This window comes from Nannobrachium achirus, assembly GCF_963921795.1.
Source record: "Nannobrachium achirus genome assembly, chromosome: 13".
Lineage (NCBI taxonomy): Eukaryota > Metazoa > Chordata > Actinopteri > Myctophiformes > Myctophidae > Nannobrachium > Nannobrachium achirus.
In genome coordinates this window covers 58,117,584-58,131,928 of record NC_137833.1, presented here as the reverse complement: position 1 = coordinate 58,131,928, position 14,345 = coordinate 58,117,584, and the positions used below count along the sequence as shown (strand labels likewise).

Below are 14,345 nucleotides of genomic sequence, written 5' to 3'. Positions count from 1 at the left end.
TTTTGAACATCAGTTCAGTGGTGTAAAGTAACTATTAAGAACATTTACTTGCAAACTTTAGCCCTATTTTATACCGTGGCTATTTGAAAATAGCCGATCTACAAGCCCACAACGTGTCGCGATGCGTTGTGAAAATAGCCGACAACTGCAAAAATAGCCGACAACTGAAAATAGCGACAATAGCCGATAATGTTTATCACGATCCAACATCTATGCTCTAGTCTAGTCACCGTCTGTGTGTGTGATCATTCATCATCCCCCACCAGAGCAGAGTAGCAGCACTGAGCTAAGCTGCAGTAAAGGCATTGACAGTCCTCTGTGTTGAAAGAAACGAAAGTGAAAGCGTTTTTCTGTATCGTATCAAAAGGTAGTCCCGGGAGTACCTTTTCATGGTACATGTGTCTGTAGTTCCGAGCTTGGATCGGTTGAAACTGTGTGACCGCAGTGCGTGCCGTGCTGCTGTTGACTCTTGACTGACTGAGGAGTCGAGGACGAGCATTGAGTGTTGTGCGTTCACAGGGACGTTCAACAAGGAGGCGCATTCAAGAATGCAAGCGTTGACGTGAGGACGAGGTTTAAGAATGGTTTTATTGTCAAAACCCACTACTTTTTAATTAAATTGGATAATTGACGATAATCGCAAAAATATCAAAAATATTCGCGAATAAACGATTATGTATTAATCGCGAGCGACCTACCCACACGGATAATAAAATTTCACCTGGTAGATGGTGGATCCCACGGAGATGACGGGCACCACGGTGGCGGCCGTCACCGACGCCGTCACGGTGGTGACACCGCCCTGGGACTCCATGCCGGCTCCGCTGGGGTCCAGGAGGCCGCAGCCCGTGTCGGGGCCGGGGGGCCGGCGTCCCGGGGCCCCGCCGTTGGCCCCGCAGCGGCCCCCGGGGCCCTCGGCCCGCTGCGGGTGGTGGTGGTGGTGGTGGCCGTGCACCGAGGGCCCGCCGCCCACCGTCTGCTCGTACAGCCAGTACCACTGGTGGGCCACCTCGAACAGCACCTCCGGGTACACCCCGCCCCCCTTGGCAGCCTCCTCCACCGCCATGCACGCCTTCTCCAGCATCACGTTGTCCTGGTGGGGGGACCACAAAAGTTAGAGATGGGACTTATGGCTCTTTTTTTAACCCATTTAGGCCTAGAATTATTGACTGCTTTAACCAGTGAAAAATAGCAGATATACAAGCTCACAGCGCGGCACCGAGTGCCGCGCTGCGAGCTTGTAGATCTGCTATTTTTGAAAAAGTCGTGAAAATGTGTGCAAATCTTTGAATATATGTATTTTCAACGAGAATGGTTGTAACTCAAATTTTGCTTCTGGGTGGTACCTGGAACTAAATATTTTGAGATGCGGGTCCGTGGCCAAATACATATCATTTTGGGGGTCCTTCACATGAAAAGGTTTGAGAACCACTGACATAGTGGTCTCTCAAGAACAGACTAAATGAGCTCCAGTTAAGTGAAAAGGACCTTTTCTTTGACGATGGCCAAGCCAGATTGCTGACATAGAAACATAGGTTTTTTCCAAAAACCTTAGAAGGATTCAAAAGACACTTATAGAATCGGGTCAAAATTCTAATTTTCACGATTTTTCAAAAATAGCAGATCTACAAGCTCGCAGCGCGGCACTCGGTGCCGCGCTGTGAGCTTGTATATCTGCTATTTTTTTATATTTAAAGCATAACATATTGCGTCATAATGTGTTCAGGCCTAAATGGGTTAAATTATATATACCGTATTTTTAGGGCTTGTTCTGCCTTTATTGATAGATATACAGTAGGCTGACAGGAAATGGGGAGAGAGATGGGGGGGGGGGGGGACACGCAGCAAATGTCGCCGGGATCGGGACTCGAACCCTCGACACTGCCAGGCCGGATTACTGGCCTAGGTGCCTGGACCACTACACTGTGGCCCAGGCCGGATTTATGGCTCTTTGAAGCGAGCTGGATCTCTGGGATCCGTTCCTTTCAAAGATCCGTTCAAAAGACTCACCGGCTCATTTTAGTTACTTTGTAAATTTTGATTATGATTACAAATCAATTCAATCCTATATACATTTCGACCATATGCATTTCCGCCATTTGAAAATAGACGATCTACAAGCTCACAATGCTCACAATTTTTCTACATTTTATTCATTGGAAAACCTGTGAAACAGGACATTCTTTCAGGACGGGATTCTTGTTGCTAATTGTTATGTACAGTACACAGCAACATATCGTCACTGTCAGGCAGAAACCTTGTATCTCCAAGTTTCAAATTAGCATGTGTTTTTTTCGTAAGTAAAGCCCTGCTTCATAATACAAGACTGTCGCACAACTAATGAAAATAGCAGATCTACAAGCACACAACGCTTTGCACCGCGAGGCATTGTGTGCTTGTAGATCGGCTATTTTCACTATTTTAAATCATTTTTAAATTGATAAATACAAAACAAACGGTTTTGGACATACAAGGTGTCCACTCGACGACAACAAAATAAATAAATATTTCTTTGTAATTTTGGAATAAATATTTGAAGTTTTTCAGAAAACTTGGGTCAGGATTTAGGATTCTGGCATCTCCTATCAGGCCCCGTGACAGTTTTTAGGGCGGATTCACACTGCGGTCTCGGGTGCGTACTCAAGGCTACATGGCAGATGTTTTTGATAGTGTGAAGCATGCGTACTGATGAAAATAACAAGGATTGGTCCGCGACGTCACTATTAAGATACCAAGGATGCACCAGTGACGTTAATGTTATACGATGATTACAGACGGCGTTACATTGTGATGTTTCAAAGACAGTCAGCACACACTGCTTTGGTTGTGTATTGTTGTTCTGTTATTGTTACAACTCAAGATAATGTCAGGGAACACGAAACTTTAATATTCGCTCTATATTCTGAAAAGATACTCTTCTTCTGTGACATGACGTTTTATATCTCCCAAAGCCCCATAGTCAACAGCGCCCGCGGGAGACACAAATACAATTACAGTTAAATGAAGTGTACTCCAGGGAGTCCAGCACAGGAGAATTTTGGCCAATGTGAATGCTGGTCAGCGGGGACCAGGCAACCGTTTTCGGGAACAGTTCAAATCAATGGGACTGCAGTGTGAATCCGCCCTTCGGCTCAGCCTCAGTCCTAAACGGGTTGGAAAAAGGCAACCTACTGTACCTGCTCTTTGCACTGCACCAGAGCTCTCTGGATCTCGTTGGGGTTGAGGGCGTGTGCGTGGGGCAGGCAGCTCAGGGCCAGCTCCGCCGCCGCCCGCACCATGTTGGGGTCCCGCGCCCGCGACGCCCGGTCCGCCAGCGACGCCACCTCGGGCGGAGTCAGGTGGCCGTCCCAGCACTCCACCAGGATGTTGAGCGCCGCGCTGCCGATCTCCATGGCCTGACCTGGAAGCACATTGAGGACCATCCATTTAGTCCATTTAGTCCACTTAGTTCACTCGCGACGGCTTGTCCGTTTGGACAGTGGTTCTTAACACATTGGTTGCCATTTTGAGAGATACGACGTCCCCAGACGTCTTATCTCTGGTTGGCAGTGGATGCCATTCTTATCAGGTAAAAAGGTGCCAAAAAAGTAAGGCTATTTTAGCGCCAGGTGAGCGAAAACACTACATTTCCCATCAGGCTTAGCAGCCAATCTGCTCGCATGCATATCCTGAATCAGATCACGTGCACAGTGCCCCGCTAAGATCCACAATTTCCCAGCTCCATAGACATGTAAACAGGAGCTATGTTATTGACTGCTGACAGTGCCAGATACGCTTGCGGTTGGAATTTGACATCACCACGCTAACAATCTCATGTGTGCCCGTCACGCACGCCGATGTTTGCGACCATTTTTTCCTTAGTTCCTTAAATTGTCACATCATAGTCGTCTGGGATCCCGCAGATGACGAAGTAGATAGACATAAGTGTGTGTGTGTGTGTGTGTGTGTGTGTGTGTGTGTGTGCGCGTGCAGAAAAAAAGGTTGGGAACCACTGGTTTAGTCTAATTTATATGGTGCGATGTTTTCCTTTAAAGCTGAGAATCAGTTAATTCCAGCGAGTGGTTAAAGTAGTTAAAGTAGTACTCAGATCTTTCTCTCACAGCTTTCTTTTCCGGATTAAATGTTAATTAAAACATTTAGCTGAACATATTCAGTGAGGAGATTTGGCCCCCAAAGATCTGCCACCGCATATCTGGTTGTATTCTTGGCATCTCCTATCAGGCCCCGTGCCAGAAAACCAAAGGAATACTTTTTTTGATTCTAAATTGAACTTTGAGACTCGAGCACTAAGTGGGATTGATGATGATTTATCGTGTTTTTTAACCCATTTAGGCCTGAACACATTATGACGCAATATTTTATGCTTTAACTATTGAAAAATAGCAGATATACAAGCTCACAGCGCGGCACCGAGTGCCGCGCTGCGAGCTTGTAGATCTGCTATTTTTGAAAAATCGTGAAAATTCGAATTTTGACCCAATTCTATAAGTGTCTTTTGAATCCTTCTAAGATTTTTGGAAAAAACATATGTTTCTATGTCAGCAATCTGGACAGCCATCGTCAAAGAAAAGGTCCTTTTCACTTAACTGGAGCTCAGTTAGTCTGCTCTTGAGAGACTACTATGTCAGTGGTGCTCAAACCTTTTCATGTGAAGGACCCCCAAAATGATATGGATTTGGCCACAGACCCCCATCTCAAAATATTTAGTTCCAGGGACCACCCAGAAGCAAAATTTGAGTTACAAACGTTCGCTTTGAAAATACATATATTCAGAGATTTGCACACATTTTCACGACTTTTTTTCAAAAATAGCAGATCTACAAGCTCGCAGCGCGGCACTCGGTGCCGCGCTGTGAGCTTGTATATCTGCTATTTTTCACTGGTTAAAGCATTCAATAATTCTAGGCCTAAATGGGTTAATCCTTTTATAAAATCAAAGTCGTTTGCGTCGTGTGTCCCTGAACTGAGGAAAAGTTACTCACGTCCTTTTCCATCCGTCTCAATTACTGGAGCTCCTTATTCTGCGCTCAGTGAAAAATCACTTTAATCGCCAGACTTGCCCTCCATTAGCTCCCCAATTGATTTCAGAATACACTGTAAGATCTTTATTAATCACATAAAAGATTAAGCCATTTAGAGCGGGTACGCATTATTGCGTATTATTTTATGCTTTAACTATTGAAAAATAGCAGATTTACAAACTCACAGCGCGGCACTGAGTGCTGCGAGCTTGTAGATCTGCTGTGTCTTTTGAATCCTTCCAAGTTTTTTTTTTGAAAAACCTATGTTTCTATCTCAGTGGTTCTCAAACCTTTTCATGTGAAGGACCCCCAAAATGACATGTATTTGGCCACGGACCCCCATCTCAAAATATTTAGTTCCAGGGACCACCCAGACGCAAAATTTGAGTTGCAAACGTTCACTTTAAACTATATATTCAAAAATGTGCACACATTTTCACGACTTTTTCAAAAATAGCAGATCTACAAGCTCGCAGCGCGGCACTTGGCTTGTATATCTGCTATTTTTCAATAGTTAAAGCATTCAATAATTCTGGGCCTAAATGGGTTAAATGGCCAGTCTCCCGGCTTACATTTCTGTAACGTTTAAGGTCATGAGAGAAGTCTCTGTTCTCGGTTCCAAAGACTAGATTAATAACTAAAAGCTCCACAGCTCCATGGCCTTGAGCGCCATTCCCAAGCCGGGTCAGACCAAAGTCTAACAATGGGACCCAATGGCACTCAGTATCAAGGGTTGGATTGGGGGGTGAGTATGTATGACCCTAGATATACTAGCATCATGTCCAGGCTATGGTACGCTACCGACACAGGATATAAACTCGTCCTGACCTATGTGTCTATAGGGTGTGCCAATATGTAGTTCTAGAGCGGCCATTTTTTGGGTCAACACAGCCTTACGCAGGTGTTCTGGTTAGAGTAGAGCATTAGTTCTATGCCAATCAAACAATTGAAACACCTGTGTTTGACCCAAAATATGTCCGCTCACAGATTACAATTCCGTCACCGTTGGCACACACTATATATTATGCCTATATGGAGATCCCCAGGCATCAAACCCAGGCTCTAACTTGCCAAGGCCCTGCTTGGCTTTACTAATTAACATACGTGTTATGCCCATATATGGAGATCCCTGTCCCAATGTCATCAATATTAAGGACATATCTGGGAATGCCCATATTTGGTAATGCCCATATATGGGCATGTTTTGACATAACATTGTTGACTATCATGCAGAGGTCTCCATATATGGGTAACTGGTCCGATATACAGCACTGGCTAGATGGCCATGTCGCCCTGAGGCGTCTTACTAAGGAGAAAATCGTTGTACAGACAGTGGGGGATATGTGCCTATGTGATGTTTTCTCAACATGGCATGCCACTTAAATAACAATTCATTCATTCATACAGCCACATCAGTGTCATTAAAAGAAAAAAATGGTTTTCAACTATTTCCATATCCATTATTTATTGGGCCTTCTAGCCACAGACCACCATTTGATGAGATTTTGCCTCTCAGACCCAAGACTTTGAATATTTTATTCTATTTTTAATTTTATATTATTGGATAGGATTTTGTCCACAATTCCATGCTGTATTGATGTGGTACCATAGGAGAGATAACAGGCCAACGTTCATGAAAATAACATTTCTTCTACATTCTCTAATTGTGTAGACTTCTTGTAAATGAAGTAATGAGGATGTTTAACAATACTTTAACTCTTGAGAGCGTAAACCGAAATGTGGTTTCATTTTACAGTCTCAAGATCTATGCCTCCCATTTGGTTACCAACATTTAGCTGGGGACCACCCAGAACCCCCTCAAGGACCACCGATTCAAAACATGACACCTGGCCCCATGTCGTCGTTTTGCTCTCACCAGTAGGGATGGAGCTCAAGGGCTGTCCCGATTATGACATTTTATATGACAATTAATTGTCACCAAAATAATTGCGATTAACGATTTAATTGTGTATTTGTTGTTGACAATTACATTTCTGTGCTGACATATTTGACAATGTTATACTTAAAAAAGAACATTGCTAGTGGAAATAGCTGATCTACAAGCTCACAACGTGTCGCATCGCGACGTGTTGTGAGCTTGTAGATCTGCTATTTCCACTACTTTTTGAAAGTGTTTGAAACTATATTAACATTTTAACATGGAAACGATTATGACGATTAGGCAAAATAATTGCGATTCCCTCAAATAATTGCGATTAGACGATTATGTAATAATTGTGACAGCCCTATGGAGCTCAAAACAAGGGTAGCCTGATAACAGATTTATTGTGTACCCGGTATCAATAAGCTTTGGGCTTATCAAGCTTGTTATCGAGCATAGCGGCCCATGATGTCATGTTTAAACAATCAAGACAAGAGGCCATCAAGAAATTATTACAGTACTATTCATAATATAAAGCCATTTAACACTTATTGCACACTAATGAATGATTGTTTTGATGATATTTAATGATAATATTTGTTACTTTTGTCAATTGTCATCTTCATAGATGGTGGTCAGCCACAAACTCACAGTCACAACAACTGGCCAATAAAAAAAGATACCAGTTATGTTCAGAATTTGAACATTTTCCAAAATATTAGTATATTAATCCATTCAGAACGGGTACACATTATTGCCTATCATTATTTTATGCTATAACTATAAAATAAATAGCAGATATACAAGCTCACAGCACGGCACTGAGTGCCGCGCGGCGAGCTTGTAGATCTGCTATTTTTGAAAAATCTTGAAAATTAGAATTTTGACCCGATTCTATGAGTGTGTTTTGAATCCTTCAAAGGCTTTTTGAAAAACCTGTTTCTATGTCAGCAATCTTGCAAGCCATCCTCAAAGAAAAGGTCCTTTTCACTTAACTGGAGCTCAGTTAGTCTGTTCTTGAGAGACTACTATGTCAGTGGTTCTCAAACCTTTTCATGTGAAGGACCCCCAAAATGATATGTATTTGGCCACGGACCACCCATCTCAAAATATTTAGTTCCAGGGACCACCCAGAAGCAAAATTTGAGTTACAAACGTTCGCTTTAAAAATACATATATTCAAAGATTCTCACGACTTTTTTCAAAAATAGCAGATCTACAAGCTCGCAGCGCGGCACTCGGTGCCGCGCTGTGAGCTTGTATGTCTGCTATTTTTCAATGGCTAAAGCATTCAATAATTCTAGGCCTAAATGGGTTAATATCAATAGTGGGCTCGATAAAAGCCCGGCTCAATAAGCAGGATCGATAAGGTGCTCATCATCAATACAAATGAACTACCCTACTCACCAGTGATCCAGGACACGTGTGAGGAGTAGGTCCTGGACAGCCAGTTGGGAGAGACGAAGTTGTGCAGGCCCAGGGCGTACAGGCCGATCTCGAAGGCACAGAGGTGCAGGTTGCGGTGCGGGCCCTGGTGGCCGCCGCTGGCCGACGGCTGCGTGAAGATGGACGTGGACGAGTTGCCGCCCGCCTTGATGAGCACCGTCTTGGCCAGCTCGAAGTAGAAGTGTGCGGCCGCCTCCGACGGCTGGTTGGGCACGTGGGGCGCGTGGCACTCGGGCCGGCGGCCTTTGTACCTGCACACAGGGGCGTCACAAGGGGTGGGTGGGGGGGTGGGGGGGGAGTGGGACTGAGTTAACCCTGCAAGGCCAAGCGTTGCTTTTTGGCAACATTTTTTAAATCATTTTTTAAAAAATGTTATAGTTAGTTTTCCTGTTCTTTTTTCACATTAACATCACCATTAAATCCTATTGTTTAGTATTACAATGCCATTGGCCACGATATTTGCATATAAATACCCCCCACAGAGAATGACATTCACACCTCCCAGAGAAGTTGAAATTCCAGCGTCTGGACGAACAACATCTCACTTTTTAACTGAAGCTATTCCTCACTAAAACATAAGTAAAATGCCTGTAATATATTTTTTCGTGATCATTAGAATGTCTAGAACATGTACATATGTTATTATTGTCTTTGCACACAGGCGCGTTTATCCGCACGGATAAAACGGACAATTTCATTTTTTTAAAAGAAAACAATGATTCTCTACGACCTCATGCAGACCGGATCCGAATTAGCCATGCGACAAGTGGCTGCGGCCGTGCGTTTTTTCTCTCGATCGAAACCAGTTCGATTTGTGCGTCTTGTCGCATGCGGTAAAAAACTCATCACCCCTTTTATGATTCCTTTTGGGATCCGCAGCGCCGATTCCGCACAGCATTGCACACCAAATCCAATGCGTTTTATTCATGCAGCAAACGAAAAAAACGCAACTGTCCTGTGTGCAAAGGGCTTTACTAGGGCCCAAGCCAAGGTGGAGGGGCCTTAATTATTTTATACTTTAGCTATTGAAAAATAGCAGATATACAAGCTCGGTGCCGCGCTGCGAGCTTGTAGAGCTGCTATTTTTGAAAAGTCGTGAAAATGTGTGCGAATCTTTGAATATATGTATTTTTTTAAGCAAACATTTGTAACTCAAATTTTGCTTCTGGGGGGTCCCTGGGACTAAATATTTTGAGATGAGGGTCCGTGGCCAAATACATATCAATTTGGGGATCCTTCACGTTGAAAAAGTTTGAGCCAAAAATAGAAACATAGGTTTTTCCAAAAACCTTAGAAGGATTTGAAATATTCAAAGACTTGAAAAAAATCTTCATGATAAAAAAAAAATAGCAGATCTACAAGCTCGCAGCGCGGCGCTGTGAGCTTGTATATCTGCTATTTTTCAAAATAATGCGTAATAATGCGTTCCCAGTCTAAATGGGTTTACCCCCCTCCCCTATGAAGAACATTCATGGGAGGCCCGCAGTGAATCCTGCCTGCACATACCAAACACACACACAAACACATGACTAGGGCTGGGACGATAATCGCTATTATCGTTTATCGTGATAAGAAACACTCGCGGTAATTGTATCGTGGAGATTTAATGTATTGTGAAATAATGGTTGTGCTCTGTCATGCACTGGGATCAATTCACCTTTTATTTGCCGAGCTGCATATCCAGTACCACTTGAACCCATTTGATAAAAGTGACCTGCCGATCTACAAGCTCACAACGCGCCGCGACACGGTGTGAGCTTGTAGATCTGTTATTTTGGAAATATTTTATTGCGATGATATCGTAAATCACATTATTTTTTATTTTTTTTGTCACAATAATCATGGTATGAAAATGTCATATAATCCCATCCCTACACAGGACACAGGTGAAAATCCATTGACAGGGTTTGGATGAGGGCTGAAAAATGTACTAAAAAGAAAATCAATATTGCAATATGAACGGCACGGATCGCTGGCTTAGCGTTCCGGGCACTTAGGCACTAATGGAGCCTGACAGCACATCGCAGGTTCGAGTCTCGTTCCCGACGATCTTTGCTTCATGTCTCTCTCCCCCCCATTTCCACTAATACAATATAAATAACGGCAGAAAAGCCCCAAAACTAAAATAATATATCACAATATGAAAAACAACAATTTCCAAATCTCAGAGGCTGCAATTAATTACGTGAGAGAGAGAGAGAGAGAGAGAGCGAGGTGGCAATATTCTGGTTTTCAAGGTAATATTAATTTAAAATGTTTTAATTAAATTGACTCACAATACCAATTAGTAATTAATCTTAATTAGTCTAAAAAAAAATTAACAATTTGATATTTTGTCCCATTTGTTCAACCCTAATTTAGACCGGAGTCAACTTATTTTAAAATATATTATTTTTCTATGCTGTGCTATTTTTTTTTCATCAATCATTCATTCCCACATGGGAGCTGCATCCTACAACAACAGTGTGTGTGTTTGTGTTAATTATCTGGTTATTGGGGTCACCTTGACAATAGTCGTTGAAGGCAGGGAGACTGATACTCATTCATTTCACTTCCTCAGCAAGTCTGAGGGAGGCATTTGTTTTCATATTCATTAAGGCTTTAATTATTATTGTGTTAATGAGGGGATATAAATTATGTTTTTAAAAACTGGTGGAGAGAAATGCACTGCCATGGGAAGAAGGTAGTGCTACCGGTTGCAATTTAGACCCTGTTTCTCAAACGTTCAAATTCCAAGGTCTCCCCTTAACTCTGACTGTGTACAAATGGAACCAAATGGACCCGTTTAGGGTTCATTTGGTTCCATTTGTACACTGTCAGAGTTACAGACTTGTATGGGTCAATTTAGACCCTGTTTCTCAAACGTTCAAATTCAAAGGTCTCCCCTTAACTCTGACAGTGTACAAATGGAACCAAATGGACCCGTTAGGGTTCATTTGGTTCCATTTGTACACTGTCAGAGTTACAGACTTGTATGGGTCAATTTAGACCCCCCCTAAAGGAACCCACAGAGTCCCTGGAATCCACTTTGAGAACCAATTTTATAAATGAGTAAAGTCTCATATTTGGTTTGTCATTAAAAAATCAAACCTCGGTTCGAAATTGGAGCGGTGAATCTGAGCAGCTATACCCTGTGTGTGTTGCTAAATGCCTAAACTGTAAACTGTAAACTGTGCCTGTGAGTGAGTGGTGAGTGTGCCTGGCCTGCACAAAACAGCGCCCCTCCTTAAACTAGTGTGTTGTGTGTGGCCACTCAAGGTATTGCCAGGCTACGGACACGGCCAGCCAGCCAGCCAGCCAGCCAGCCAGCCACCCAGCCACCCAGCCACGGACATACCCACGGACATACCTGTCTATTGGGAGCGCTTTCACCGCTCCAAAAACGTTAGCTAGAGGATTTAAATATTTGGTTGTGGAGTTGGACACGACTGAGAAAAACAACTCTGAGTAAACAGACATTCAGTGAAAGAAAGGTTATTTTATACGGTGCGTTGGACAGCTGAGGCTTATAATTATGTGTCAAAAACATGACTGTCTATGGAACTAATCCTGTAATGTGTGAGGTCCCGTTATTTTACCAACGCTTAGCTTGTGCATGTTTAAGATGATTTTATAAAGAGAAACTAAACAAATTATTCTGTAGTGAGTTATGCAACCAGATATCAAAATCGTTTAAAGATTTGAAAACTCGATATTATCGTTTATCGTGATAAAAAAAACACTCGCGATAATCATATCGTGGGGATTGCATGTATCGTGATATTGTCCTCCGTCATGCACTGGGATCAATTCACCTTTTATTTGCCGAGCTTCATATCCGGTACCATTAAACCCTCTATTGGCAAAATGTACTTATAATATACGTACTTGATAGTCTTTTTTTCACTCTCTACCAAATCTCTTTCCCCAAAAAATAGCTGATCTAGAAGCTCACAACAACGTCGCAACACGACGTGTTGTGAGCTTGTAGATCTGCTATTTTTTGACAAATGTTCCGCCCCAGGATAACGGATGTTGGGGATATTTTGATTATCGCGATAATATCGTAAATCGTGATTTCTTTGGTCAAAAATATTGTGATATGAAATTTTCATATCGTCCCATCCCTAGTAGTTTCTCGGCTTAAGTATTGGCGATGCCAAAGAGGCTACGTGATGTTTTTTTCTCACCTGCTGGTGTCTGTGCTCTTTGCCCGGGCTCCGCCCCCGGCCCTTCGCGAGCCGCTGGACGACGACGATCCCAGCGAATCGGAGGAGGAGCTGCTGATGCTGTCGCTGTCCTGGCCCCTCCCCCAGGAGGCCGCCGCCCAGCCCCCGCGCAGCGGCCGGCGGCTGAGCGTGGGCGAGCTGTCCGAGGTGGTCTCTGGAGCGCTGCTGTCGATGCTCGCCATGCCTGGTGGTCGGTGGTGGAGAAAACATTCACATGTACTTAGATAAAAAGTAGCAATGCGGCAATGTAGAAATACTCCGTTACGAGTGAAAGTCTTGTACTTGAGTAAAAGTGCAAAATTATTGGTATCAAAATGTACTTAAAAGTACAAAAGTAGAAAAGTACTCGTTATGCAGAATGTCAATTGTATGAAACTAGAAATTCGCAGCGGCTGTGCCGCCGCTCAATTCTGGAGTTCACGTTATTGTATAGACTGATTGATTGATTGAAGAGTTTAGCACTGTTTGCAATAGAAGACGCAGTTACAATACACAACATTGCCACACACACACACAGTCCCATTCCGCGACCCACCCGTTAACCTCGCCCACCAGGCTTACCCACCCGTGGGTCGAGACCCAGTGCTTGGGAAACAATGCTTAAAACATCATACACACACAGTTTATTTTTTATTTTTTAGACGCTGTTTGTATCTCCGATGTTCTTGTTTGCAGAGGGGGCGGGGGGGCACAGACACACACATACAGTACACACACAGTAACAAACAAACACGCAACGTAGCCTACATGCACGCACCAAGCAGATGAAATTGTCGCTGTTCTGTGAGGAAGCAGCCGCTCACACACCGAGACACACACATACGTGCGCACAATGCACGCAGTCACGTTCGCTCGCACTCACAGACATACACACACGATGTTTGTTGCATAGTTGTTGCCATTGTGTGTCCCAATGGCCATCAATGCTGTTTTCGTAAGACATGCAGCGAACCAGCGATTGTGCTGCCACACTGAACCGAACGGTGTCTGAAAATTGTGTGTGGGCGGAGATGGGATTTATGGTTCTTTTAAGTGAGCTGGATCTCTGGGATCCGTTCCTTTCAAAGAGCCGTTCAAAAGACTGGCTCAGTTTAGTTACTTTGTAGATTTTGACTATTATTACAAATCAGGCTACTTAAACCCTATATACATTTCTGCCATATACAATTGCAAATAGCCGATCTACAAGCTCACAATGTGTTGCGTTGCGAGTTGCGACGCATTTTGAGCTTGTAGATTAGCTATTTTCTAATGATTTTTCTACATTTCATTCATTGGAAAACATTCTGTATAATGAGTAGGCTACTTTCTACTATTGGTAGACCCTACTTTAAGTACATTTTGATACCAATACTTGTGTAACCTACTTTACATTTTTTATTTCTAACTTCTACTTGTGGCAGAGTATTTCAACATAGCAATATTGATACTTTTACTATTAAGTAAAGAAGTTGAGTACGTTTTACACCACTGTGTTGAGTGTTCATTAGAAAGGACATGCTCCCAGCCTCCCAGCTACTGCGCACCGGATCCCATCGTTCATTTCAAAGAGCCGTTCAAAAGACTCGATTCGTTCGCGAACGTCCCATCTCTAGCGCACGGATGAAGGAGTCGTGGAAAAGGATAAGATAATGACGTATCAGGAAGAAGGATAGGTGACGTAGCACCGTTCGCGGTGAGGCAGAAAAGCGTGGCAAAGAAGGTAAAAGAATGCATAAAGACCCAAGAAATAGCGACGGTCCAAAAGCGAGAGGTATGATTGTGCTGTTGGTTAAATGGTTTTGGGAA

General features: G+C 43.2%; 1 protein-coding gene across 4 annotated transcripts in view; it reads right to left on the bottom strand.

Annotated features, from left to right (window-relative positions):
- Positions 1-14,345, bottom strand: part of zswim8 (zinc finger, SWIM-type containing 8) — a 117,512-nt gene that overhangs the window by 17,492 nt on the left and 85,675 nt on the right. For all 4 annotated transcript variants that reach the window (XM_080741177.1, XM_080741179.1, XM_080741178.1 and 1 more), the window contains exons 24-27: positions 12,519-12,741; positions 8,311-8,600; positions 3,177-3,400; positions 722-1,093 (exon numbers count right to left, since the gene is read on the bottom strand). In XM_080741177.1, coding sequence (XP_080597303.1) covers positions 722-1,093; positions 3,177-3,400; positions 8,311-8,600; positions 12,519-12,741 — 1,109 coding nt within the window. The remainder of the gene's footprint in view (positions 1-721; positions 1,094-3,176; positions 3,401-8,310; positions 8,601-12,518; positions 12,742-14,345) is intronic.